The sequence below is a fragment of the Symphalangus syndactylus genome, chromosome 19 (assembly GCF_028878055.3).
Source record: "Symphalangus syndactylus isolate Jambi chromosome 19, NHGRI_mSymSyn1-v2.1_pri, whole genome shotgun sequence".
Classification (NCBI taxonomy): domain Eukaryota; kingdom Metazoa; phylum Chordata; class Mammalia; order Primates; family Hylobatidae; genus Symphalangus; species Symphalangus syndactylus.
This window is the reverse complement of record NC_072434.2, coordinates 73866086-73892842: the sequence shown is the minus strand read 5'-3', so window position 1 is coordinate 73892842 and position 26757 is coordinate 73866086. Positions and strand designations below refer to the sequence as shown.

At 44.1% G+C, this 26757-nt stretch overlaps 1 protein-coding gene across 4 annotated transcripts; it reads left to right on the top strand.

Annotated features, from left to right (window-relative positions):
* Nucleotides 1-4654: 4654 nt before the first annotated feature.
* On the top strand, nt 4655-26757 carry CCSAP (centriole, cilia and spindle associated protein). Of its 4 annotated transcripts, XM_055234646.2 has the most exons (4): nt 4664-4893; nt 5292-5715; nt 20762-21030; nt 22364-26757. In XM_055234646.2, the coding sequence occupies exons 2-4, from the start codon at nt 5340-5342 to the stop codon at nt 22538-22540; spliced, it is 822 nt and encodes a 273-aa protein (XP_055090621.1). In that variant the 5' UTR covers nt 4664-4893; nt 5292-5339; the 3' UTR covers nt 22541-26757. The 4 variants fall into 4 exon arrangements, 3 of the variants coding, with proteins under 3 accessions (XP_063470068.1, XP_055090621.1, XP_055090622.1); XM_055234647.2 differs by having other exon boundaries at nt 4664-5715; XR_010114815.1 differs by lacking the exons at nt 20762-21030; nt 22364-26757 and adding an exon at nt 11433-11475 and having other exon boundaries at nt 4655-6116.

The following is a 26757-nucleotide window of genomic DNA, read 5'->3' as shown; positions in this document are numbered from 1 at the left end:
TGAAAAGTTTTCTGAAATCACTTCTTCAGTCCAATAACAACATTTCAAAGCTGAGTATTTCACATGCTGCATTGGGAAAGGGTGTTGATTACATCCCTCAAACTGCACAACTGTGACCATCACTGCTGGCTGATACTTCGCAGAAGGGCACAGGGGGCAACTGTTGATGTGGCACGGCTGTGTTAGCATTCTTTGCCCTACCTTCACTTGAGTACTTAATATAATAGCAGCTACCACAGAAAGAATGGAAACAAAAACTCTTTTATTTTAATTTGTATCCGTTCTTATGGTTTCTTTATACTCCTCCTCAATTCAAAATCAACCTAAGCACATTTAGATATTGATTCCAATTAAGATATTTAATATGTCTTATCTTCTGTGAACTAGTCCATTTTGCGTTGATATAAAGGAATTCCAGAAATTAGGTAACTTATTCTTTTTAAAAAAGGAGGTTTTTTGGCTCTGGTTCTGCAGGCTGTACAAGAAGCACAGTGCTGGCATCTGCTTCTTGGTGGGGGAGCCCAGGAAGCTCACAGCCATAGCAGAAGGGGAAAAGGCAACAGGTATGTTACATGGCAAGAGAGGGAGCAAGAGGGATGCCAAGCTCTTTTAAACAGCCAGCTCCCACATGAGCTAATAGCATATTATGATGTCAGGACTTATCCGCTTGGAAGTGACAAAAAAAAAATTCAAACTAGCTTAAACAGAAAGGATATTTGTGGGCTCAGGCAGAGCTACAGCCAGGGGTTCAACCAATGTTACTGGGACTCTCTTTCCTTCTCTTTGTCTTTGAGCTCTGCTTTCCTGCTGAAGCCTGGCCTCTTCTTCTCCCACTGGAAAAGGACTTCCTCCCTATAGCTGGAGAAAGTGCCACTTAATAGCCTCAAGCTTATATTGTCTGAGCCAAAGACCACCAGCAAAAGAGAACTTCTTGATATTCCAATTATAGACAAAGATTCTTCCATCACATGCGTAGCTGTTGCCAGGGGCATGAGATGATCTGATTGGCCAAGCACAGGTCACATCCCTTTCCCTATAGATGGGGACAGAGTGGGAAGCTGCGGTTGACAGCCCCATGAGAACCACAGGGGGACAGGGAAGAGCAGTGAGCAGATGAAGCAATACATGTCCATTTATACATTTGCCTTTTGTGTTAAAATAACAAGAACATGGTGAGAAAGACCAAATTGGACAGCACTCATGGGGTGGGAAGGACTCCTCTCTGGGATATAATTGACCATATGTAAGGTCTAGCTGTTAAAAAATCTACTATAGTCATAAGCATAACCTATAAGATTGTATTTCTAGAACAGAGGAGGTAAGCCTCCCTCCAGAGAATCCCTTGTTCACACAGTACTGAAGGACAGCCACAATGGACGAGGGTGTCAGTTTGTTCTGCAGATGAGATGAGGACCGATGAGCAGAGATTAAAAGATAGAACTGTGGCAAATGTTACTGGCTTGGGACTGGTTTCTTAAGCAAGAGGGAACTTTTAGGAATGACCTAGGCAGCGGTCCCCAACCTTGTTGGCACCAACGACCAGTTTCGTGGAAGACAATTTTTCCACAGATTTTGGGCGGCAAGGCGGGATGGTTTAGTGATGAAACTGTTCCACCTTAGATCATCAGGCATTAGACAGATTCTCATAAGGAGTGCTCAACTTAGATCCCTCGCATGCGCAGTTCATAAAAGGGTTCTCACTCCTATGAGAATCTAATCCTGCTGCTGATCTGACAGGAGGCTGAGCTCAGGTGGTAATTGTTTACATGCCGCTCACCTCTTGCAATGCGGCCCAGAACCTAACAGGCCATGGATGGTACCAGGACCCCTGGCCTAAGAGGCTCACAGAAAAAATGGAAAGGGTGGAAATTTAAGAGAAACCAAGGGGACTCCAGAAACCAGGCTGCCAGATCCAGGCATAGGCAGGAGAGGGAGGATCTGTGCCCTCAATTTCGGCAGAGGAAGCCCTGGCTGGGAGGCAGCTCTGGGCAAGGAGGGGCATCTTCCTCTGATGGAGATTGGGGGGCCAATAGAAAGGAAGATCTGGCCAGGCACAGTGGCTCATGCCTGTAATACCAGCACTTTGAGAGGCCGAGGCAGATGGATCACCTGAGGTCAGGACTTCAAGACCAGCCTGGCCAACACGATGAAACTCTGTCTCTACTAAAAATACAAAATTTAGCCAGGCATGGTGGCAGGTGCCTGTAGTGCCAGCTACTCAGGAGGCTGAGGCAGGGGAATCGCTTGAACCCAGGAAGGGGAGTTGCAGTGAGCCAAGATCGCGCCACTGCATTCCAGCCTGGGTGACAGAGTGAGACTCCATCTCCAAAAAAAAAAAAAGGTCTGGAGCTGGACTCCTGAAAGATAAACAATAGATATTTGCCACACAGGCATACAGATTCCACATGAGAAAATCTGCTGGCAACCGAGTCTGGCCAGGAGCAGAACACGCAGCCTCACAGGGACATGAAGGCTGTCCACCTCTCGGGAGGTGTGGCTGAACCTCTCGGAGCCCTTCCACCCTAAGCCTCTGGCACTATCACTCCCTGAGCTTGCCAGCCCATCCTATCTCAATAATTTTCTTCTTCTGAGCCAGGGGAGGCCATCCTCCGAGGGCTTTCTCAATGTCTCTCTTCCTTGCTTCTGAGAAAAAGCTGATCTTCCATCTCACATGCTCTGTACCCACTCCTCCTGACTCCTCCCCAATTCACGTGCTCTGTACCCACTCCTCCTACACAGTGCTCCTTCCCTCCACTGCCCTCTCCTTCCCATTTATCTCTGGATGGTGCTGTTCTCTCTCTCTCTCTCCCCCCATCCCTGGCCCCCGACTGCCTTCCAAATACAAACATACTCAGGAGACATCCCCTATCTACTTGACGCTTTTTATGAATTCCCATGCCAGTGTAGAAGCTAGAAAAGCCAGATATTTGCAAGCCTCCCTTGTAAATAGGGTGCAGTCGCTCAGGTTAGAGTGCAGTGGTATGATCTCAGCTTACCTCTGCCTCCCAGGTTCAAGTAATTCTCCTGTCAGCCTCTGGAGTAGCTGGGACTACGAGCATGCACCACCAAGTCCAGCTAATTTTTGTATTTTTAGTAAAGATGAGGTTTCGCCATGTTGGCCAGGCTGGTCTTGAACTCCTGACCTCAGGTGATCCGCCTGCCTTGGCCTCCCAGAGTGCCCTTATATTCGTGTGTGTGTGTGTGTGTGTGTCTGCGTGTGTCTGTGTGTGTTGTGTTGAAGATTGTAAAATATGCCCGCAAATTCCTTCATCCAGTATGCAATCTCTTTTGGAATGTGAATTTTCTGCTCCTCTTATGCAGAAGCGAAGTTTATTCCTCTCCCTTGACGCTTAGCCTTGTGATTTCTTTGAACGTGAGAATGCAGCAGGAGATGTATATGACCTTGAAGATGCCAGTCCAGCCTTCTGGAGGATGTGACCAAGACAGCCCAGCCCACAGCCCACCCCACTGCCAGTTATGTGAGGGAGGTGTACTAGTTCGTTTTGTGCTGTTATAAAGGAATACCGGAGGCTGGGTAATTTATAAAGAAAACAGGTTTATTTGGCTCATGGTCCTGCAAGCTATACAGGAAGCATGGTGTCAGCATCTGCTTCTGGTGAGGCCTCAGGGAGCTTCCAATCATGGTGAAAGGGGAAGGGGAGCTGTCATGTCACATGGAGAGAGAAAGGGAGTGAGAGAGAGAGAGGAGGACATGCCAGGCTCTTTTTGAACAACCAGCTCTCATGCAAACTAAAAGAGTGAGAACTCACTCGTTACTGAAGAATGGCACCAAGCCATGCATGAGGGATCTGCCCCCATGACCCACACACTTCCCACTAGGCCCCACCTCCAAAATTGAGGATCAATTTCAACTTCAGATTTGGAGGAGAATTATCCCAACTATATCAGGAGGTCATCTTGAACCCTCCAGCCCTGCTGTCTCTTCATCAGAATCCAACGGTGGAGGAACTGCCCAACTAACCCTTAGAATCACAAGAAATAATAAATCTTAACTGTTTTAAACCACTGAGTTTTGGAGTGAATTATGCAGCAAAAGCTGAAACCGATGGTGTCCTGCATGTCCCATACAACTACATATAACCATTTCTCCACCTTATTCAATCTTTATTAAGGCTACTTTGGTTGCAAACATCAGAACCCAACCCCAGCCAGGTTAAACAAAAGGTAAGTGCATTAGAATGTCCCTAATGTAAGTCAAGGAACAGAAAATAAAATTGGGAAGGGGAGAAATCAGAAACTGTAACAAATGGGACGACGTTGTATACTTCTGCACAACGTAACTGAATCTGTCAAGGTTTTATGTGCAAACGGGTCTCTGAGCGAGTGAAATGGTTTTGATCAAAATCTAAAAGAATTTGGGGAGTGTAGACATAAAAGGGAATTAAAGCCAGAGTAACAGGTATTGTGAACACATTGTGAGGACAGAGAGTGTCGCCCCCGGCCGCAGCCTGCGGGGGCTGCATTTCTGGAGGGATCATCTCTTGCCCCTAACTGATGACTCCTGCAGAGTGACGCGTGCCTGGGGCAGCGTCTGCTGGGACCAGGGTGGACGGGCACCTCAAATAAGTGGGCCAGGGACCTGGCCCTGGGCCCCTCGGACTGGCAGGCACGCCCGCACCCCCGCGCCTCGCGCTCTGCACTGAAGCAGTCGCCCCCACGGAGCGGGCAGAGGCCCGGGGGCCGGGAGCGCGCGGGGAGGCTCCGGGACTGAGGCGGCGCCACAGCCTCCCGCCTGCAGCTGGAGCGCGGGCCGCCGCGGCGACATCTTGCTCAGGAGGAAAGCGCGCGGGAGAGCGAGCTGCGCTTTAGCTGCTGCGCCACGCGCGCCTCGGGCCTGGGCGCAGAGGATCTGCCGGGCGCGGCGGGAAGGAGGTAAGGCAGCCCCGCGGGACCGCACGCCTAGCTCAGGGGACGCCTCTGGAGACCCCAGGACCACCCGATCACGGGCCCCGCCGCTCCCCTACCTCGGTCCTCCTCCCGCTCAGCCCCAGTCTCCCGCGGTCCCCTCGCCCCAGCCCGCAGCCTCCCTGCCTTCCGCCCTCTGATTAGCCCTCCTCGGAGGCGCGCCCCTGGACCCCAGCAGCCCGGGTCCCCGCCTCTGCTCTTGGTCCCGGCCGCCGGGTGAGGCCGCCCCCGCCCCGCCCCCGCCCCGCCCTCGCCGGGACCCGCCCCCTGCTCCCGTCCGGGCGGGGCTCCGGGTTTAAACGTCGCGGCGGGCAGGGCCGGCGGAGGGGCGGGGCGGCCTCTGTGTCGTGTACCGGGTCCCGTAGGCTGCGGGCAGCGAGGAGCGGCTGGCGCTTGAGGCGGCGGACGGCACCATGTCCCCGGGGAGCGGGGTGAAGAGCGAGTACATGAAGCGCTACCAGGAGCCGCGCTGGGATGAGTACGGGCCGTGCTACCGCGAGCTGCTGCACTACCGCCTGGGCCGCCGGCTGCTGGAGCAGGCGCACGCGCCCTGGCTCTGGGACGACTGGGGCCCGGCCGGCTCCTCGGAGGACTCGGCGTCGTCAGAGTCGTCGGGCGCCGGGGGCCCCGCGGGCCCCGCGCCCCGGTGCGCCCCGCCCTCGCCCCCGCCGTCCGTAGAGCCGGCGGCCCAGGAGGAGGCGGAACGGCGGGCGCGCGGGGCCCCAGAGGAGCAGGAGGCGGAGGCCGGAGACGCGGAGGCCGAGGACGCGGAGGACGCGGCTCTGCCAGGTACCGGGCCCGGAGGGGAGCGCGAGGGGCCTGCACGCAGGGACGGTTTGCTCTAAGCTCTGAGCAGCTGATCTCTTATTTCTTGCGCCGCTCGGGGCGGGCTCTTCCTTTTTTTTTTTTTTTTTTCGCGGTTGACAGAATCCGTCTCTCTTGACAAAATAGGGAAGGTGGAAGCCTTTGCCACCCTTTATTTCCTTAATTAGGTGGCTTTCGGTCGAGCCAGCGGTGAACTCAATTGAAGCGCCGCTGGCTGAGTCTGGGGTCTTTCCTCGCGGGCCTCTGCGGCTTGGCAAACCACTGAATCCTATCTTATTTCTTGGCGAACCACTGAGTCCCATCTGTTTATTTCTAGGCGCCAATTTTTTATCAGAGGAGCCCCAGCTTTAATCAGATTCTCAAAGGTAACCCAAAAGGTTAAGAACCACAGAGCTGAGCTTTCTGTCTGATGAATGGGGCCGTTGTTTTCCCGTATTAACTCCCCGACCTTGCTACGCTGTCCCTACAGAATATTTTGCATTTGTTTACGTGGAGTGTTGTATAACTTGGCTGTGAGAGCATCTTTATAAGTGCTAGGTCCTCCCCTCTTCCGTCCCACCCCATCCTCCCTCGCCTCTCCAGATCCGAAAGCGCCCGTGGCGCTGCGCGTGTTTTCAGCCATGGCCCTTCACCTTCTTTCCTGCCCAGAGGCTTGCAGAGCTAGGGACCCAGTTGAACGCCTCAGTACAGCCTGGAGTAACCAATGGTTCCTTCCAGATCACTGGATTTTAAAAAGGCTCGAGTGAGGAAAACATGGAAAATGTATTGGGAGCCTATTTGACATTCAGTCACTGATCTAGGAATACGTATGTTGTCATTTAATATTCAAAACAATCCCAAAAGAGACCATGTTTTAATCTGTGTTTTTTTTTTGAAACGGAGTCTCGCTCTGTGGCCCGTGGCCCAGGCTGGAGTGCAGTGGCGCGATCTCGGCTCACTGCAACCTCTGCCTCCCGGATTCACGACATTCTCCTGCCTCAGCCTCCCGAGTAGCCGGGATTACAGGCACGCGCCACCAGGCCCGGCTAATTTTTGTATTTTTAGTGGAAACGGGGTTTCACCATGTTGGTCAAGCTGGTCTCACACTCTTCACCTCGTGATCCGCCCGCCTCGGCCTCCCAAAGTGTTGGTATTACAGAAGTGAGCCGCCATGCCTGGCCCTAATCTCAGTTTTATAGATGAAGAAACAGAAGCTCAGGATCAGTGACTTTATTCATTTATGTGTTTATTTTTGTTTACCCGATTGCAAGCCAGTCAGACTCTTCCTGGCTTCTCTGTGAGAGGCTGAGGAGGAGATGAAATTTCGGCTATGAGCCGGGTTGCTTTGCTCTTGGTTTTACCATCTTCAGCTATTTTCAGCTCATCATCGGAGGCAGGGCTGCCTCCTCCCATCATGATGTTACTTGTGAATCCCCACAAATCCTGATGCTTCAGTGATCACTGCTAGAAATGCAAATAACAGAAGGTGGAGGGGGTAGGGAACATGCCTTCCAGATTATTCCTGTGGGTACTGATCTGTTAGCTAAATTGGGATGTACTTTATCAGGCTAAATGGCTTTTCTCTCCCCGATCTTTTATTGTTTGTGATGGAGCTGTCAAATATTTGCATGCAATATAAATTCAATTTTTAGGCAGCATTGTGATATGGATGGTGCCTGTGTTTACCAGCTCAGGTAAGCTCTGAGTTCATGATTATTTTGGTTTCCTTAAAGATAGCGTCCTCTCAGTTATTTCTTCCCTGCTTACATTTCTGGATTAGGCATCAGGAAGAAGAAAGGATGTTTTCTGCTTTCAGGACTCACAATTGCAGCATCTTTTGTTTTGCTCCTACCTGTAAGGCCCTCTTGACTCCTGTGTTGCTTGCACAAGATTAAATATCCTGGTTTTTAAGTGGATGGTTTTAAATACTAGTGCAATGAGCACTCTTTTGAGTTTCTACAAAATATAAAAGTTCTTACTTTCCCCGAAGCCATAGATGCACATAGAATCATGTAGTTCCATCTGACTTATTACAAAAGCACATCAGCCCCGTGCCATACATAACACCCTGGTTTTTCCTTTGGTATTTATTTTTGTATCTCCAACTAACATGGCTTTTATTGACATTTGATTTTTTTTTTCAGTTTTTAACATTATCTATTGACTTTAATTCTTTTTTACTGCTCTCCTTACCCCCCCCCCACGGCCCATCTCCACATCTGCTCAATATAGTCCTCAGAGTTTGTTGGATTCATAATTAGTATGTGCCATATTGTGCCCATGGAAAAAGTTACTCAAAGCTGACCCATACTATTTCCCAGGATTCCCTTTTTTCTTTCACAATACAACCAACACATCAGGTTCACTATCACTCTCGTCATCTTAAGACGCCCCTCCCAGGGCCCCTGACCTACTTCTGTCCAGGCTGGCTGCTGCTCCTGTGGCCTGCTGCCTGGTTGGCATCTTGGGAGGGCCCTTGGCCATCCTCCTAGGACCTTTCTTGGCTTCCCTGTTGGGTTTGAATCTCTGTCGTGTGGCTCTCATGTCATTTTCTTTCTTGGTTTACCCTTTCTTGGTGGAGCACATCTAGTAGATTCCCGAGAAAGGATAGTTCAGAGGTTAGTTTTCTTTGAATGCCAAGAGATAGCTTTATTCTACCCTTACAATTTGGTGAGTGTCGCTGGGGATGGAATTCTAGGTTGGAGCAGTTGTCCATAGAAACTCTGGAGGCATTCCTCCTTACGTGTTATGACTGCTGGTGTTACAGCCTGCCTCGTTATGATTCTTGATCTTGATCTTTCGTGGGTAACGTGTCCCCTCAGGAAGTTTTCAGGGTCTTCTCTTTGGCCTTTATGTTCTGACATTTTTCCTTGATCTAGATCTGTTTTCCTTCGCTTTGCTGGGCACTTGGCAGGTCTTTGTAGACAAACTCATGTTTTTAATTCCTGGAAGTTTTCTGGAATTATTTTCTTATTTGTTTTTTTTCCCATTTCTTTTTTTTTTTTCTAAAGTCCTTAGTTGGATATTAGACTTTATCATTTTATCCTCTAAATTTCTAAGTTTTTTCTTGACAGATTTTCATCTTTTATTGTTTTGTTTTCTGGGTGATACTCTCAGCTGTATCTTCTAAATCTCTTACTACATTTTCCATTTGATGGATCCTATTTTTCTTTTAAATTTAAGAGCTCTTGAATTGTTTTCTGGGCTGACATTTATTCCCTCCCTTCCCTCCCTCCTTTCCTTTCCTTTTTATTTCTTTTTACAACACAGTATCTGGTTCCTGATTCATGCATGTAGGGTTTTATCTTACTGAGGATATATATTAGAAGTTTTTGTTTGTTTTCTTCCTTTCTGTGTTTCTTCAGCACAGTCTTTCACTTTTGTCTCTTTGTTTCTTTTTGCTGGTAATTCTCTGTTTTCATGTTAGGCACTTTTCTCAAATGTCTAATGATCCTTCGTTTCTCATTCTTATTTAAAGGATGGATACTAAAAAGCTCTTAGGAAATTCTGTGTGTGTGTGTGTGTATGTTGGGGTTTGGGGGTGGAAGTGCTTGTGAACTGTGGGGTTCTTTTCCTCCCATAGCCAATATGCTATGAAGAGTGGTCTAGACTGTCTCCGATTCCTTACTTCCTAGTCACGTTTTCTTTTTAGGTTAGATTTTATTTTTAGCAAAGTTTACATGTGCAGTAATTTAAAAAATTTTGCTTAAAATGAAAAAAAACATGATCCTGCCCCATTTCCCACCCATGCCCCTTGCTCCTTTCACTCAATTTCGCTTTCCTTTCAGCGTTGGCCATGCTCTTTTCATTTAAACTTACCTGTTGGCTTTTTGATTATGAACATTATCTACTGACTTCCCATTATGGGAGATGAAGATTTAGCTCAGGATCTTAGCTCTGCCTTCCCTATTCTACCCCCAGACACATACCAACACTCATTTCCTCTTCCCTATATCCCCACAATATTAACTATATGATTGCTTTGTTTAATCTCCGTTCTGTGTTTGAATTATGGTTGTGTAAATATTTGCAGGTGAGCCATGTAATGTATTCTGATTACACTTTTTTGTTAAAATTTATGGTTTTCCTGAAATTAATAATTGTTCCACTTTTTTGTTTGCTCACTTTGTTTTTGTTTTTTTGCTCCAGTAATAGGTTTATTAAAAAATGAGCTACCTATCATTGCCGATCAGTTTCTTATTTCTTATTTATTTTATCTATCACTAATGCCTGAAATGGCCTGATAGTACTATGAAACTTGCCATATGTCAGACGTATTAGGTGTTCTATTCATCTGATTTTTTTTTTTCCCTTGGAGACACACACACACACACACACACACACACACATACATATATATATATATACACATATTTTTTTTTGAGCCCTTGATCTCCTTGTTCCAGTCTAGATTTTATACTGTCCAGCCCTGGCATAGCTGCTGAACTGGGCTTTCTTTACCATTTCCCTCCTTTGTGTGATCCCCTGCCTTGCACCTCTCAAGTCTTCTTTTGCTTAGCCTGTTCCTTCCTTTTGATGGAACGCTTCCTCTGTAGATCCTGTAAAAGATTGCGTGGGAATTAGAAATTTTGTAAACTTGCATATCTGAAAATGCCTTTATTATATCCAGGATTGATATTTTGGCAAGGTAGATAATTCTAGATTGGAAACCTCAGCATTTGAGGCATTACGATAACACTGAATCCTAGCTTCAGGTCATAGTGTTGAGAAGGACCATGCCATTCTGACACCTGCTTTGTGTGTGTGACCCCCCTATGTTTGTTTTTGTTGTTTTGTTGGAAACTTTTAGGAGATTCTTTATATCTTTTTAGGAGATGTTCTGAAATTTTGTGATGTGCCTGTGTGTGTCTTTTTCATTCATTTGGCTGGCCCTTTTCATTCTGGAAGGTTCTTTCAGTTCAGTGATATTTCCTATTTTCCTGTTTAAAAATAATTTTCTCTGCTCCATATGCTTTATTTTCTCTTTCTATATTTATCCTTAGTTGGATGGTGTGCCTCCTGGATCAGTCCTCTAACATTTTTACTTAAAAATGTTTCTACATTGGAATTTGGAATTTTTGGTTCTATTTTCTGGGAGAACCCTTCAATTTTATCTCCAACATTTCTATTGAAATTTTTAATTCTCACCTTAGCTTTAAATTCCCAAGAGTTCATCTATTTTTGGTCCGTAATGTTCTTTACATTAAAAAAAAAAAATAGCATTCTGTTTTCAGATTTCTTTTAACCTACAAAGAAGAAAAGAAAAGAAAAAGGCCAGAAATATCTTTTCAGAGCTGTCTTCCGTTCCCTGCCTTGCCTTTTTCTGCATAATTTTGGTCTCTTCCTTACTAATAGAGGATGTACTCAGATGTTTGCTCTTAGCCTGTCTGCTCATATTTAAGAGTAAGGCCTGAAAGAGCTTTTTAGGAGCTCTGTGCACGGGGGATGCCTGTTTTCTGTAATTGGATGAGGACCCAGCTGTTCCTCTGGGGACTGCAAACATGTATACCTGCCAGCGTCTCTTGAGTGAGCTGCCCAGACAGTGCATCTGCAGTCTCCTGTCTCACAGGGAATAAGCCTGGCACCAGCATCCCGGGAACAGAGGTGGAGGAAGGTGCTGAGGCGGGGTCTCCTTTACCATGAGGCCTTTCACCTAATTCTGTTTTCAGGAAGCTGTTTCCCTTGGTTTCTCCTGTCCCTAGGGTCATCTGAAGTCCAAGCCTCCCCTGCTTCTGCCACTCGAGACTGAAATCCACAGACCTTCTGGGTAGGAGAGGAGCGACCACCTGGCATACGAGCTAGGGGAAAGAATACAGAAGTGTCAATTGCTGTGTAACAAAATTACCTTGAAAATTAGTAGCTTAAAACTAGTAAAAACAGTTGTCCCTTGGTATCTGTGAGAGATTGCATCCAGGATACCCCCACGGATACCAAAATCCGTGGATATTCGAGTCCCTATATAAAATGGTGTAGTATTTGCATATAACCTGTGCACATCCCTCGAATATTTTAAATTATCTCTAGATTACTTATAACACCTAATACAATTAAATACTATGTAAATAGTTTTACTACTGTATTTTTAATTTGTATTACTTTTTATTGTTGTATTATTTTTTGTTTATTTTTCCCAAATATTTTCAATTCATGGTTGAGTGAGCCTGCAGATGCAGAACCCCTGGATACGGAGGCCCCCGGCCTGCTGTCCTCCTTTGCTGCTGCTCTGGTTTCCTGGGCTGGAAGTTGGCCCTGGGCAGTGAGATACCTTGTCTGCAGCCTGTACTGGAAGGCTCCAGGCTGGAGGCACCCGGCTGGCCTGTTGCTGGGACCCTCACATGCATGACCTCTTCCTGTGCCTGTCCTTCCTCAGAACACACTACACTGGCTGGCCTGTAAGGACAGCGTCCGGAGACAAACCCAGGTGGATGCTGCATTGCTTTTTCTCTTTTATCCTCAGGAGCTCCGCAGGCCCTTTCTCACCCCATTTTACCCTCACTGGGGAAGTTATTACTTGGTGCAATTATTTTCACACCAACCTAATATAAAAGTCTGCCCAGGTTCAAGGGGAGGACCCACGGATCCCAACTCTCAACAGAGCACGTCCATATTACAGTCAGAAGAGCATGAGGGCTGGGGTGCTGATTGATGCTGAACTTCCGGAAAAGAGAATTCACTTCACTAGCCTTCTGAGGAAGCTGGCACCTCATACAATTCTTTCATTTTTTTTTTTCTTTCTTTTGAGACAGGGTCTCAGTCTGTTGCCTAGGCTGGAGTGCAATGGCATGATCTAAGCTCACTGCAGCATTGACCTCCTGGGTTCAAACAATCCTCCAGCCTCAGCCTCCTGAGTAGCTGGGACCACAGGTGTGCGTCATTATACCTGGCTATTTTTTTATTTTTAATTTTTAGTAGAGATAGGTCTTGCTGTGTTGCCTAGCTGGTCTTAAACTCCTGAGCTCAAGCAGTCCTCCCGCCTTGTCCTCCCAAAGGGCTGGGATGATAGACGTGAGCCACCACATCTGGCTCATATGATTCTTTCTAGGACTCAGCTTCTGTCCTGGAGGCCTTTCCCCTCGGGCAGTTAGGATTCATCCTACTCAGTTCTGTGAGGCCATTTTTACCTCTTCAGTTGTTTTTCTTTTCCTCCAAATTTTATTGATGCCTTTTGCCTGATGTCATCACCTCCCTTGCTCTCTGTCCTTGTGGCTTTATACCTTTTTTCCTTCCTTTAGTAGGATTTGGAGAGGAAGAGACTATAAGCTTTAAGGAACTATAAGGCACAGGTTTTTAGTGCATGTTTAACCCGAACCCTCCAATTTGCTGTATTTTTAACTGATTTTTATTTTTACTTTCTTCTCTGTTTCTTGATCAGACTTGCCAGGGGTTTGTGAATTTGTTTAGTTTTTCCCCACACTAAAGATTTGTGGTTTTTCTTTATTGTATATTTTCATTAATTTATTATTTTTTCCTTAATTTTCTTCAGGTTTATTTTGCTTTTTTCTAACTTTTTGAGATGGATGCTTATCATTGATTTTTTTGCCCCCTGCCTTTCTTTTTTGATATGTTCATTTCAGGCTATAAATTTCCCTCTGGTAACTGCTTTAGCTGCATCACACATGTTTTGCCATATAACATTTTTATTCAAACTCATTTTCAAATTTTCATTATGATTTTTTAAAATAGTCACAAAAAAATCATAAAATTTAACATTTATGTATAGTATCCACATAAGGAAATATTTATTTTTTAAAGAAAACATATATTCCAGCCTGGTCAACATGGCAAAACCCCATCTCTACTAAAAATACAAAAATTAGGTGGGTGTGGTGGTGTGCGCCTGTAATCCCAGCTATTTGGGTGGCTGAGGCACAAGAACAACCTGAACCCAGGAGGTGGAGGTCGCAGTGAGCTGAGATCATGCCATTGCACTCCAGCCTGGGTGACAGAGTGAGACTCTGTCTCAAAACAAACAAACAAACAAACAAACAAAAAAACCTAATGCAAACGTTATGCTCAGTGAGGAAATTAGAAACATTCCTAATAATATCAGAATTAAGAAAGGAATGCCCTCTATTATCACTACTTGGAATTTTGGAAAATGGCGCTGAAATACATAAAATACACGTTACAATTTTAACCATTTTATTATTTATTTGTTAATTATTATTATTTTTTCTGAGATGGAATCTCACTCTGTCACCCAGGCTGGAGTGCAGTGGCACCATCTTGGCTCATTGCAACCTCTGCCTCCCAGGTTCAAGTGATCCTCCCACCTCAGCCTCCTGAGTAGCTGGGCCCACAGGCATGCGCCACCACACCTGGCTAATTTTTTTGTATTTTTAGTAGAAACGGGGTTTCCTCATGTTGCCCAGGCTGGCCTTGAACTCCTGAGTTCAGGCGATGCACCCACCTCACCTTCCCAAAGTGCTGGGATTACAGGTGTGAGCCACTGAGGCTGGCTTTCTTTAACCGATTTAAAGTGTCCAGTTTGGCCGGGAGCATTCTAAATAAATAAATAAATGAAGTGTACAGCTCAGTGGCATTAAGTACCTTCACATTTTTGTGCAACCCTGTTTTCACTTTGACCTATAGGTTATTTAGAAATTTTTTTTTTTTTTTTTTGCGATGGAGTCTTGCTCTGTCGCCCAGGCTAGAGTGCAGTGACGCGATCTGGGCTCACTGCAAGCTCCGCCTCCCGGGTTCACGCCATTCTCCTGCCTCTGCCTCCCGAGTAGCTGGGACTACAGGCTCCTGCCAGCACGCCCGGCTAATTTTTTTGTATTTTTAGTAGAGACAGGGTTTCACCGTGTTACCCAGGATGGTCTCTATCTCCTGACCTCGTGATCCGCCCGCCTTGGCCTCCCAAAGTGTTGGGATTACAGGTGTAAGCCACTGCGCTCGGCCTAGAAATGTTTTTAAGTTTCAAAACTGGGAGGGATTTTTTGAAGTTTTTTTGTTGTATCTAGTTTAATTACATTGTGGTTAGAGAATACATTCTATATAATTTCAATTTTGTAAATATCTTAAGATTTCCTTATGGCCTTGGATATGCAGATTCTTATAAATGTTCCATATATGATTGATAAAAATTTATATTCTGCGGTTGTTGGGTTCAGTGTTCTATATTTATCCATTAGGTCAAGTTTATTAATTCTGTTTAAATCCATTTGAAAAATCAGATGTTCAGTACAGCTCTCTCTGTGATGATGGGCGTGTTCTCCATTTGCGCTGTCTACCAGGGTAGCCACTGGCCACATGTGGGTATTGAGCACTTGAACGATAACTAGTGTAACTGAGGAACTGAATCTTTAATTGTATTTACTTTTAATTAATTAATTAAAATTTATATTTAGTAACCACGTGTGGTTCATGGCTATTGTATTGGACCGGCCAGTTCTAAATTGAGACTGAATTTATTTTTATTTGAATGTTCTGCCACTTACTGAGAAAGGGGCATTGTAATCTTCTACCATAACTGGTGGATAATGCTCTTTTTGTTTGAAGAAGTCTTTATTTTAAACTATTTTTTCAAACAGGATTTTAGAGACATATACTTATTGTTTGGAAAAAACTCTCAAACTCTTTCCTCTGTCGTCACACAACAACAATCAAGATAGACTTCTGTGACCCCAAAATATGTGGGGCTATTTTCCCACCAGCAAGCAAGCAATCAGTTCCAACACTGTCTGCCTGGAGATAGCGTCAGGTCCCACAGGTTGAGGGCTCAGTCTCACAGACTGCCCCCTCCTTCCCACAAGTCGAAAATCCAAGCCTTGGGAACTTCTGACCGACCAGCTTCAAATTGGGGTTCCCATGATCCCCGTTTAGGTTTGATTAATTTGCTGGAGTGGCTCACAGAACTCAGGGAAACACTTAATGTTTGCCGGTTTATTATAAAGGATATTAGAGGCCGGGCACAGTGTCTCATGCCTGTAATCCCAGCACTTGGGGAGGCCGAGGCGGGTGGATCAGTTGAAGTCAGGAGTTCGAGACCAGCCTGGTCAACATGATGAAACCCCGTCTCTACTAAAAATACAAAAATTAGCCGGGCGTTGTGGCACACGCCTGTAATCCCAGCTATTTGGGAGGCTGAGGCGAGAGAATTGCTTGAGCCCAGCACACACCTGTAATCCCAGCTATTTGGGAGGTGGAGGTTGTAGTGAGTTGAGATCGTGCCATTGCACTCCAGCCTGGGCAACAGAGCAAGATTCTGTCTCAAAATAAAATAAAATAATAATAATAATAATAATAATAATAAGAAGAAGAAGAAGAAGAAGAAGAAGAAGAAAAGGATATTAGAAAGGACACAGATGAAGAGATGAACAGGGTGAGATATGGGGAAAGGGGTGAGAAGCTTCCATGCTCTCTTGCCAGCCTCCAGGAACCTCCTGAGCTCAGCTACAGTTGGAAGGTATGGAATATTAGAGTCCGGCCTAGGGGCAGGGGAAAGGAGAGCAGGAGAGATTCGGTTTCTGGGGGCCTGCCCCTGAGGTTTAACACACCCAACATTATAACAAAAGACTGGAACAAGGGTATGGGAGTTAGGAGCCACGAACTATGGACAAAAACGAACACACACACAGACACACACACGTATATAATAATACCACACTTATATACACTTCTCTTCTGCCAGCCACTATTTATTTCAAGAGTTTCACAAAAGAGTTTTATAAATATTAATGTTACAGTGATAAGTTTTACCTTTTCTGTATTTTCCATCTTTTCTCTCCTCCTGTTGCAGATAATTCTTGTGTCTTTTTCTATAAGCACAGCTATTTTGTAGTCTGAATAAGACTCCTTGGATTTCAGGCTTTTTGCCTCTCCAGGGCCCCCTCATTGCCTACCCTCCTGTGTGCCTGGTTATCTTTACAACACACTGGTCTTTGTGTTGGAAAAGCTATTTCTAGGAATAATTTGAGGTCTAAGGGTTTCCTGAGAAGATTTTAGTTTCTTGTGTTGGATACCTGTAGACATTGTTAGCCTGGGGTCACTTTTGAATTTCATTTAGCTTTTCCAGGTCATCCTTAGTGGGGAGGGTGAGTCCAGTAGCCCCCCAGAACCAGGACGGGTAGGCTCCACTCTGTTCAGTCCTCAGCCAGCTGGTGTCTGGTTCCCCCACCCCACACCTCCCCTCTGGCACCAGTGACCACCGAGCTGCCAAGGCAAAGTCTCTTCATGTTCATTGTACCAATCTCTCTGTAATTTTTGGACTGTTAATTGCACTTTCTTTTTCTGAAACTCTTTGCTCAGCCTCTTTCCTGGTTATTCTTTTTTACTCTTTTGCTACTCTTCCTCTGCCTTCGTCTCAGGTTCTCGTTTCTTTGCCTGTGCATTAAATAACGGTGTCCCCGGGCCTGTTTGTGCCTCCTGTCTTCCGGCTCTGTGTTTCTTCTGGGTGACCTGGTCCACACCGGGAGCCGTGGCTTTCATCTCCATGCCATCTTCTCTCCTCAGCTTCAGTTGAAGGTCTGGCCGCTGGGATCAGGAGTGTCTTGCATCCGAGGTGACAAGCACCCTTTCCTCATCCTTTAGGGGGCCTATGTCAGAGGACAGCATGACCATCCACTCAGAACACCTGCAGGAGCCACAGAACTGAGCGCCCACATGGTCCTTCCTGGTGTCCTCATGGTGTCTGTCTGTCTGTCCACCTGTCAGTCTGATGCAGTGTTGCTGGGCTGTCTGCTTTGGAGGGTCCTTGTTTTTATTTCTTTATTATTATTATTTTTTGAGATGGAGTTTTGCTTTTGTTGCCCAGGCTGGAGTGCAATGGTGCAATCTCAGCTCACTGCAACTGCTGGGTTCAAGCGATTCTCCTGCCTCAGCCTACCAAATAGGTGAGATCACAGGCATGTGCCACCACATCCAGCTAATTTTTGTACTTTTAGTAGAGACAAGGCTTTACCATGTTGGTCAGGCTGGTCTCGAACTCCAGACCTCAGGTGATCCACCCTCGTTGGCCTCCCAAAATTCTGAGATTACAGGGTTGAGCCACCGTACCTGGCCAGAGGGGCCTTGTTAAAAAAAAACATCCTGGCACCACTTCCTGGCTGGTCTGATCGGTGTGTTTTTCTAACTGGCCTCTCTGCCCCTATTTCTGATCTCACCAATCTTCCACGTGTGGAGCTAGGGGCCTCATTCCTAAAATACAGATAGGACCATGTCAGTTTTCAGCTTAAAGTCCTCCCATGATGATTCTTCATCTCCAGGATAAAATAAAAATGCCTGAGTTTGGCATAGAAAGCCTTTATTTTCCCCACACTATCTACTCCAGGCCTTCATCCATAGACTCTATGTACTTGCCATTTTGAACTATTTATAATTCCCTCTTTCCTCTTCTCTCCATGCCGTTGAAGAAGCCACTCCCTCTTTCTGGAATTCTCTTTCCTCTTCTCTGCCTGGCTAGCCCCAGATTGTCTTTTCAATGAAATCCTTATTGCCTTCTACGGGCAGGCTTCTCTGGGAGATCTGGGCTAGACACACCTGGAACAGGAGGAAGAGAGGGGAACTGAATCAGTGAAGATGACCCGGGTGGCTACTGTTCTGTCTCTGTCAGTATCACTGTGCCACTGCACAGGTTCTTGTGCTTCCCCACTTCTCTTTCCCTTTAGTCTTGGTGCTAATGATCTCTTCTTTCCTCCTCTTCTTAAACACCAGGGAAGAGGAGGAGAGAGCGTGTGGACACATCACTCAGATAAACATTTGAGCAGTGAATGGATATCGTCTCATGATAAAATGGAAGGCTGGTGTCCTGCCTCATCCCCAGCAACTCCAGTGCTGGGTTTAAAGAGATGATGTACTCCAATGCAGAACATTACACCCAGATTCAGACATGAAGTGTCTGTTCCTTCAAATGCTTAGTAATAAATGTAGTGGTTTGCTAGAGTCAAGGTCATCACTGAAGGCAGACGTGGCAGATGACCTATAAAGGTTTCTTACAAATATGTGCCAGTTTGCATGCACTGCCCATGCAAGGGTTCCCTCAACTTTAAAGGGAAGTAGAAATAGACAAAAGAAGAGTCACAACTAAAAGTAATGGCAAAATTCTGTCCTACAGAGGTGATAAGACCTTATATAGATTGTAATAGCAATCTATAAAATAATCACTGATGGCTGGGTGCGGTGGCTCAGGCCTGTAGTCCCAGCACTTTGGGAAGCTGAGGCAGGAGGATTGTTTGAGGCCAGGAGTTTAAGACCAGCCTGATCAACATAGCAAGAACCCATCTCTACAAAAAAAAAATTTTTTTTTAAATTGCCTGGGCACGGTGGTGCACTCCTGTAGTCCCACCTCCCTAGGAGGCTGAGGTGGGAGGATCACTTGAGCCCAGGAGGTTGAGGCTGCAGTGAGCCATGACTGCACCACTGCACTCCAGCCTGGGCGACAAGCGAGACCCTGTCTCTTAAAAAATGAAACAAAAAAAAAATAAAATCATGACTGAGAGCAAAACTCTGGAGCATCTGAAACAAAGGATCTCCTGTGGCCTAAACAACTGGGGCACCTCAGGTGGAGCTCTAGACGCATCACAAACTCTTTTTTTTTTTGTTTGTTTTTTTGAGACGGAGTCTTTCTCTGTCTCCCAGGCTGGAGTGCAGTGGCGCGATCTCGGCCCACTGCAAGCTCCGCCTCCCGGGTTCACGCCATTCTCCTGCCTCAGCCTCCCGAGTAGCTGGGACTACAGGCGCCCGCCAACACGCCCGGCTAATTTTTTGTATTTTTTAGTAGAGACGGGGTTTCACTGTGTTAGCCAGGATGGTCTCGATCTCCTGACCTCGTGATCCGCCCGCCTCGGCCTCCCAAAGTGCTGGGATTACAGGCGTGAGCCACCGCGCCCGGCCCCATCACGAACTCTTACTTCAGCAGAACCATAGGTGGAAGGAAACACAGGCTCACAAAGTGTTTATACTGAATCGTACTGATTTCATAAAAAGAAAGGCTTACAAAAGAATAAACAGGAAAATCATAAAAGGTAATTCAGGGGAATAGGTATATTTTGGAGTACATCCTTGTTATCTGAGGTTCCCCTTAGGTAGGGCAGCCACATTCAGCCCCGGGGGTTTCCCAGAATTTAGGGCTGTGGTACAGACCCAGGCCTGATTCATGGAGTAATTTCCATTGCAAGTGTTGGGGAAGCCTCTTAAAACTGGGGCCCTCTTTTTTTTTTGAGACGGAGTCTTTCTCTGTCACCAGGCTGGAGTGCAGTGGCGCAATCTGGGCTCACTGCAACCTCCGCCTCCCAGGTTCAAGCAATTCCCCTGCCTCAGCCTCCCGAGTAGCTGGGGCTACAGGCGCGCATCACCACACCCGGCTATTTTTTTTTTATATTTTAGTAGAGACGGGGTTTCACCATGTTGGCCAGGATGGTCGCAATCTCCTGACCTCGTGATCCTCTCGCCTCGGCCTCCCAAAGTGCTAGGATTACAGGTGTGAGCCACCGTGCCCGGCCGGGGCCCTCATTTTTAACTCTTCCCACAGGGAATGCCTGGCTGCGCACCTAGATGGTAACGATGGAAACCACTTCCTGTTTTGCGGAGGGGCTTTTCAATGAAGGAAGCGGCTCTCAAGAGGAGCATGGAAGGACTAAGGGGCATTTTCGGGTGGAGTAACTCAAACAGCAACCTCCTGCAGCTGCTGGAGGATGACCACAAATCCAGATCTTTCCTTGAAGGAAAGCAAAATCGAGATGATTGGATTTATCTTGGGGGATTGCGGAGAAAGCCCTTAGGCTGTAGTGCTGTCTAGCTTTTAACATTCCAGATGCTAAATCTCAGAATCAGAGTGGCAGTGGTTGCTTTTGAATAAGCTTGGTTCAATCTTGGTATATTTGTTGTTGATTTTAAAATGAGATAAATGGTTTGAAAATTATGCTAACTTGTTCCTGTATTTCTACTTTAAGTGGATCGTATGAGTTGAGCCATAAGTGAAAATGTTAGTCTTAATTAAGCATTATGATTTTTCAACATAAATATTTTAAGTAATTTTATATAAATCTGATTTCAAAGTATTTTCATCTCATTTATCTCTTTTCAAAAGCACTGCCAGTGAAAGATGTAGAAGATAAACCTGAACAACAAACCAGAACAAGAGAGACTGACAAATCACCCACCAGTACTGAGCCTCGACAGCAACCAAGTGCCTTATTTGCTAGAGGAAACAGGAAAGCGGTCAAAAGTCCCCAAAGATCATCGAGTAAAATAAAAGAAAACAAGCATCCGTTTGCTCTTTATGGCTGGGGAGAAAAACAGATGGATACAGGAAGCCAGAAGACTCACAACGTCTGCGCGTCCGCTCCTGTGCATGAGGTGCGCTCTGGGCCCTTGGGGTTCTGTTGTTCCCTTTGAGAGTGGTGAGCTGGGCCATGCGCCTGTCATTGGGCATCATGTCCTTTGGCCACTGGGTGCTTTGGGCCCATGGGAGATCTTAGGGGATAGCATGGTGGGTTGGGGAACTCCAGAATGGAGCCTCTGATTAACCAAAGGAGGATTCTGCATGTTGGTGGCCTGGAGAGCGAGTGGTTTTGGCTGGGAGTTACCCAGAAGGGTTTAGTGACACCAAGCCAGGCAAAGACGTAGATGGATTTGGGGTTCACAAGTTCCTGGGGGGCCGGGAGGTCAGGAGGAGCAGCACAGCCAAGGCTGGCGACGGCCCATCTGGATTTGCCACTGGTCTCCTGAGCTGTTTCAGCTGCCTTCAGCTTCGATAACCTGGTGCTTCTTTGACTCCTTTATCTTTGGTTTGTCTGATTGATTGATTGCTTGGCATCTGCCATAGACTCCCTTTTGTTCTTCTGATTAAATTCAAATGGCTGCATTTTCCCTGTTTGTCCATAACAAATGCATTTTACTCTCAGGAGCTTTAGTCCTACCCTGACTTAGCCTTAGCTTGTCTCTCCTGTGTCAAGACCCGGAAACATTTCAGATGAGAGGACCTTCATGTGTGTAGTCACAAAACATGTATTTTAGCATTAATACTGTTACGATAGCCTAAAGCAAAGGATGCGTTTAAGGAAGCAGAAACTGCAAACTGCTTGAGTTCTAGATAAATAGCATAATGAAAATTTCACTGAACAGACATCTGAACCCTAGCAGATGGTGTTATTTGGAGTGATACTTGAGACAACAAAGCTGCCGTTTAACAAAAGATCTCTGACAAGTCCATGGGATTAATTTTAACAGGATTTATCTGTAGTATAAGACATCTTAGGTGGTAAAATCTCTTGAGATGTCTTTGGTATACTGATGTTAAACATTTAAAGTTCTTTTATTTTCCCTGCTTTTTATGAGCTGTTTATAAGTCTTTAATTAAATACTTATGTTTAATGCTAAGCAGTTCGGACAGTTTTCCAGAGCCAACTCTAGAGGCACATGCAAATTAGTTGCTTACCATTTCTGTCTAACATTTAATTTGCTGTTGCTTAGTTTCATTTATCCTGATATGAATCAAGTGAGAATAGCATCAAGTGAGAATGGCTCTTCTGTGGAAGGTTTTATGTAAAGAAGAACTATATAGAGAGGCAGGGCTTGACTCTGCCCTGCTGTAGGTGACCTGGCAGTAACCAGCTTCATTGCAACCTTTGTTGAACATTAGTATAATAGCCCCTTAAGTTACTATCCTTTTATTTTGAACTCTCTTTAGATTCATGAATCAGCATTACGAGCCAAGAACAGAAGACAGGTGGAAAAAAGGAAACTGGTTGCTCAAAGGCAGCGTGCTCACTCTGTGGATGTGGAGAAGAACAGAAAGATGAAGGCTTCCTCCTCAGAGAACCCGTGGATGACAGAATACATGAGGTGCTATTCGGCAAGAGCTTAAAGAAACACTTGTGTGGACAGGCGTTTAAAAAGTGTAAATGACTGAAAGGAAAAACAAAACAAAAACCATCAAAAGAAACTGGACACAGGTTTAAGAAACCAACTGATTATGCAAGGTTTTTTTTAGGGAATTTGTAAAAGATTGTTTTATTTTGATGAATATTGGTCACCTACCTCGGCAGTAGGGCAGACAGTTGAAGCCATAGACATTTGGTTATTTATGAAGATAATTCCCTAAATCTTTGATATTCTTATAAGGGTTTTGTTTTAAAGCATCTTAATCTTTTCAGATACTGACACCAAATGCCTTTAAATGGCAACAGATGCTTACAGTTCAGTATTCTTTTCATAAGCTTAGGTAGAGCCTATTATCATCTTGTTCTAAATAACTTTCCAGATTCCATAGCTATAAGATCATTCCATCCTACAGCATAAGACTCGTTTTCCTTATATGCCGTTTTGTTTGTGAAAGAATATCAAGTCAAAAATGAGTGTCAGCACTACTATTGATTCCATGTATAATGAAACTAGAACTTCGCTAGTTCCTGAAAATTTTTATTTGTATTTCAGTTCAGCAGCATCTTTATGTAGATTGTGATATTTAAGAATTATCTGGGCTGGGCGAGGGTCTCTTTTTCTCTTTCAGTGATCATCTAGGCAGTTATTGTTTAATAGTTTAATAGCTCAAGTACATTCCAATAGATGAAGTGCACACAACACAGTATATGTGTCGAGTAGTAGTAAAGTTTCTGTTGAGTAGTCAAAGACTCACTTTTTTCATTGCAAGTTTTTTTTTTTTTTTTTAAGAATACATACTGTGGATTCAGTCCCTTGTCACACTTGACCTTCTGGCATACACCCACTGTGGACTTTTGCCTCTTCTGTAGTGGCTGGCAATGACATTTCAAACTTATAATCTGGAATTGCACTTGGTACACTGGCATTGCTTGTTCCACTGGGATGGGGACCAGTGTGAAGATGCCTGTTAGACAGACTGCCCACCCCTAATTTCTCTACTTTTTCTTTATAGCACTTAACAATAACAAAGTCTTGATGATGTACAGTAGTCAAACTTCAGGTTGAAATACATTACTCTTTGATTCCTAACCAGTAGATCTTATCTACACTTTAATGGGAGAGAATGGTGGTGTGTGGGTAGGCACAAATTTATGTAAATAGTGCTCCTTCTCTTTAGTATGTTTGCTTTGGGGGTAGAAAAATGGTTTTAACAAACACTGGTTTCCATCAAGTGAATGATGTCTTCTCCATCCTGTGGAGACAAGAATCTGCTAGAAGGATATGTGCTAAGTTCCTTATAAGAGATAAAGGTGCTTTGCCTATGCCAGCTTGGTACCCGAAGATGTGTGAGTGGACGTGAGGCTGAGTATTACCTTAGTATTTTTCTCTGGGTCTTTGGAAAACCATAGTCAATTTTTAGAACACATTGCTTTCATTCCCCATAAAATCTTCACACATGATAACTGTTTAAGCTTTGAAAACACATACTGAAGTATTGTGAGCTTAAAAAAACCTTTTAAATATTTGCATAGTTTTGAGGTGAATTTGTTTCCTTACAGATCTCTCCTAATCATCGAGATGTATATTTCAAAAGAGGAAATTTTACATGTTGTCCAAAACAGCCTTGCTAGTAACCGGTGAATTTTGGTATTAACTATTGTTAAAGTCTTTAAATGACGCAGGTACCTAAAGATCACCTTAATGTGGCAATTTGTGATGGTGTAGCTAGCTGATTGTGAAAACTGCTCCTTTAAAGTCGCTTCTTGCATGTTCAGTGTTAGCCATCCAGGTCAGGCTTGTGTTGCAGCTGACAATCTAGGAAAGACGGCCTTAGAGAGTGGTTCAGGCCCCACACTGACGACTGCCTTAGAAACCCGACTTCCTCTAGACTTTGAACCGCCAGACTTTTCTCTTGTTTAGAAAACAAACTTGTATTTAATGTACTTACTACTTTAAACTCCAGACAGAGATAAAACATAGAAGGCAAATATTGGCCAATTTTTTCCTTTTTAAGTGGAAGACAAATGAACGGGATTTTTAAAGTACTTTTAAAGTGCATGATTGGCTAATAAATCAGTATGAATTGTAAGCCTTCATCTTACATCCAAGTCCTTAGTTGGTTAGGGTTTCTTTTCTTTCTTTTTTAAAGAGTGTCAATTACCTTTTGAACCTGTGAAAATTTTATAGTTGTTACAATCTGATGGTCCTAATTCTTTCTTTTCATTCTAGAAATGAATGTGGTTGTAATCATGTTCCTAATTCTTGGGACAACCTGCAAGACAGTGAGATAGTTTAAAAATTACCTTTCATGTTGAAAAAGCCTGAAACGGAGAATCCAATGATATTTAAAATAAATGCTACATAAAACTTTTTAAAATTTTGATTTTAACTTCTTAATTAAAACAATGTCATAAATATGCTTTTTGTTTTTTATGTTACTGCTTTTAATATAAAAGTAATAGAATATTGAAGCAATATTGTCTAGCACTCTGCTAGACATTAAGTTCGCGGGAGGAGAAGTGAATAGGAATCGATTCTTTGTCTTTTAACTGCCCTTAGTTAGGAGCTGTTAAAATACTTTGCACCTCTGGTTATATGTATGTTCTCCCCTCTAAAATTTCTAAGCACATTTATTCACTTTTAAAATGAATCTGTAAAAGATTATAGTTAGTAGTTATAGTTAATATTCTATTTACTTGGAAAAATGTGAATAAATGAATCTTCAAAAGATTCATTTTAAAAATGTATAAATGTATAATAGGCTATAGGTGAATCTTACTTGTGTATTAGGTAGGAGGCACATATTTATACCATTTCATATATAATATCTTTGTCATTGTGTTTCATCGAAAATCAATTGCCAGCAACTTTAAGGGTATTATACTTGGGTCACTTGAATTCAGCTGACTAAATTGTAAGAAAGACAGCAAGCAAGATGGCTGTTATTGGAAGCCATAACTTCCAGAAGATAATTCTGCACAATTTGTAAGTTAAAAAAAATCTGTAGGGTCTTCCACTATCCTTTTTTAGGTTGATAATGCTGTTCCGGGCACAGACTTTGTAAATGGAATGTTATGGTACAGTCGCCTCTCAGTATCCATGGGGCATTGGTTCCACGCCTCCCTTAGGATGCCAAACTCCATGGATACTCAAACCCCTTCTATAAAATGGTGTAGTATTTGCATATATCCTAGACACATCCTCCTATATACTTTAAATCATCTCCAGATTACTTAAAATACTTAATACAATGTAAATGCTATGTAAATAGTTGTTATACTGTATTGTTTAAGGAATAATGACAAGGAAAAAAAAGCCTGTACATGTTCAGCACAAGTGAAACCATCCTTTTTTCCCCCAAATATTTTCAATTTGTATTTGGTTGAATCCATGGATGCAGAACTCATGGATACAGAGAGCCGACTGTACTTTCTTTAAAGTGTTCAAAAGTATTACCAGCAAAGAGGAGGAGGAGCAAAGCATGTATCAGAAGTAAAACAATTTTTCTTGTTGACTGCTTTGGTAAAAAACAGTTTGATGGATAGTTTTACATTTCACTGGACTAGATAAAAAATGGTGCTAATATTTATGTAGCTTGATGCTATAGTTGCTTTGGTATCAAACTTAATACCTAACCCATATAAGATCCTTATTATATAATTTTGTGATCAGTTAAATGATATTTTAAAGAGTGATCTTAAAAATATGACCTGGTCATTTCACAGTGTTTGCATTTGAAATGAATTTTTATACTATAGGGTGGACATGGAGTTAATTCAGTGCAAGTGTGTGCTTAATACCAAACCTTATGCAAGGAGCTATGTCTAGATTTTTGATCCAAATTTGCCTCCTTCAAGTCTACTAGTGTGAGGTGGAAAAAAATCGATTGCTCTTTTAATATTATTTCCATTTTGAAATTCTGGACACTTGAATGAAGGCAGTAGAGGCCTCTTTTTGGATTTCTCTTATAATAACAAAACTTTATTTAGGGAAGGTTTCCCTGTGCTATTGTAAGTTTGTTTTGAGCACTGCATTCACTTTAAAATTCTGGAGGAACAAAGGCTGGGCACATGTAATCACAAAGCCCAGGCCACACAGTAATTCGGGGTTGTATTTTCTAAGAACTATGTATTGTTTTTAGCTTATAGTTAATATTGTATTTACTTGGAAAAATGTGAATAAAGTTAATTAACATTACAA

Bases quoted from the DNA above. Each gene is read 5' to 3' on its own strand.
- CCSAP (XM_055234646.2), top strand. From the start codon at position 5,340: ATGTCCCCGGGGAGCGGGGTGAAGAGCGAGTACATGAAGCGCTACCAG. The intron at 5,716-20,761 runs GTACCGGGCCCG...TCTTTTCAAAAG, and splicing joins GGAGGACGCGGCTCTGCCAG to CACTGCCAGTGAAAGATGTA. The intron at 21,031-22,363 runs GTGCGCTCTGGG...AACTCTCTTTAG, and splicing joins CGTCCGCTCCTGTGCATGAG to ATTCATGAATCAGCATTACG.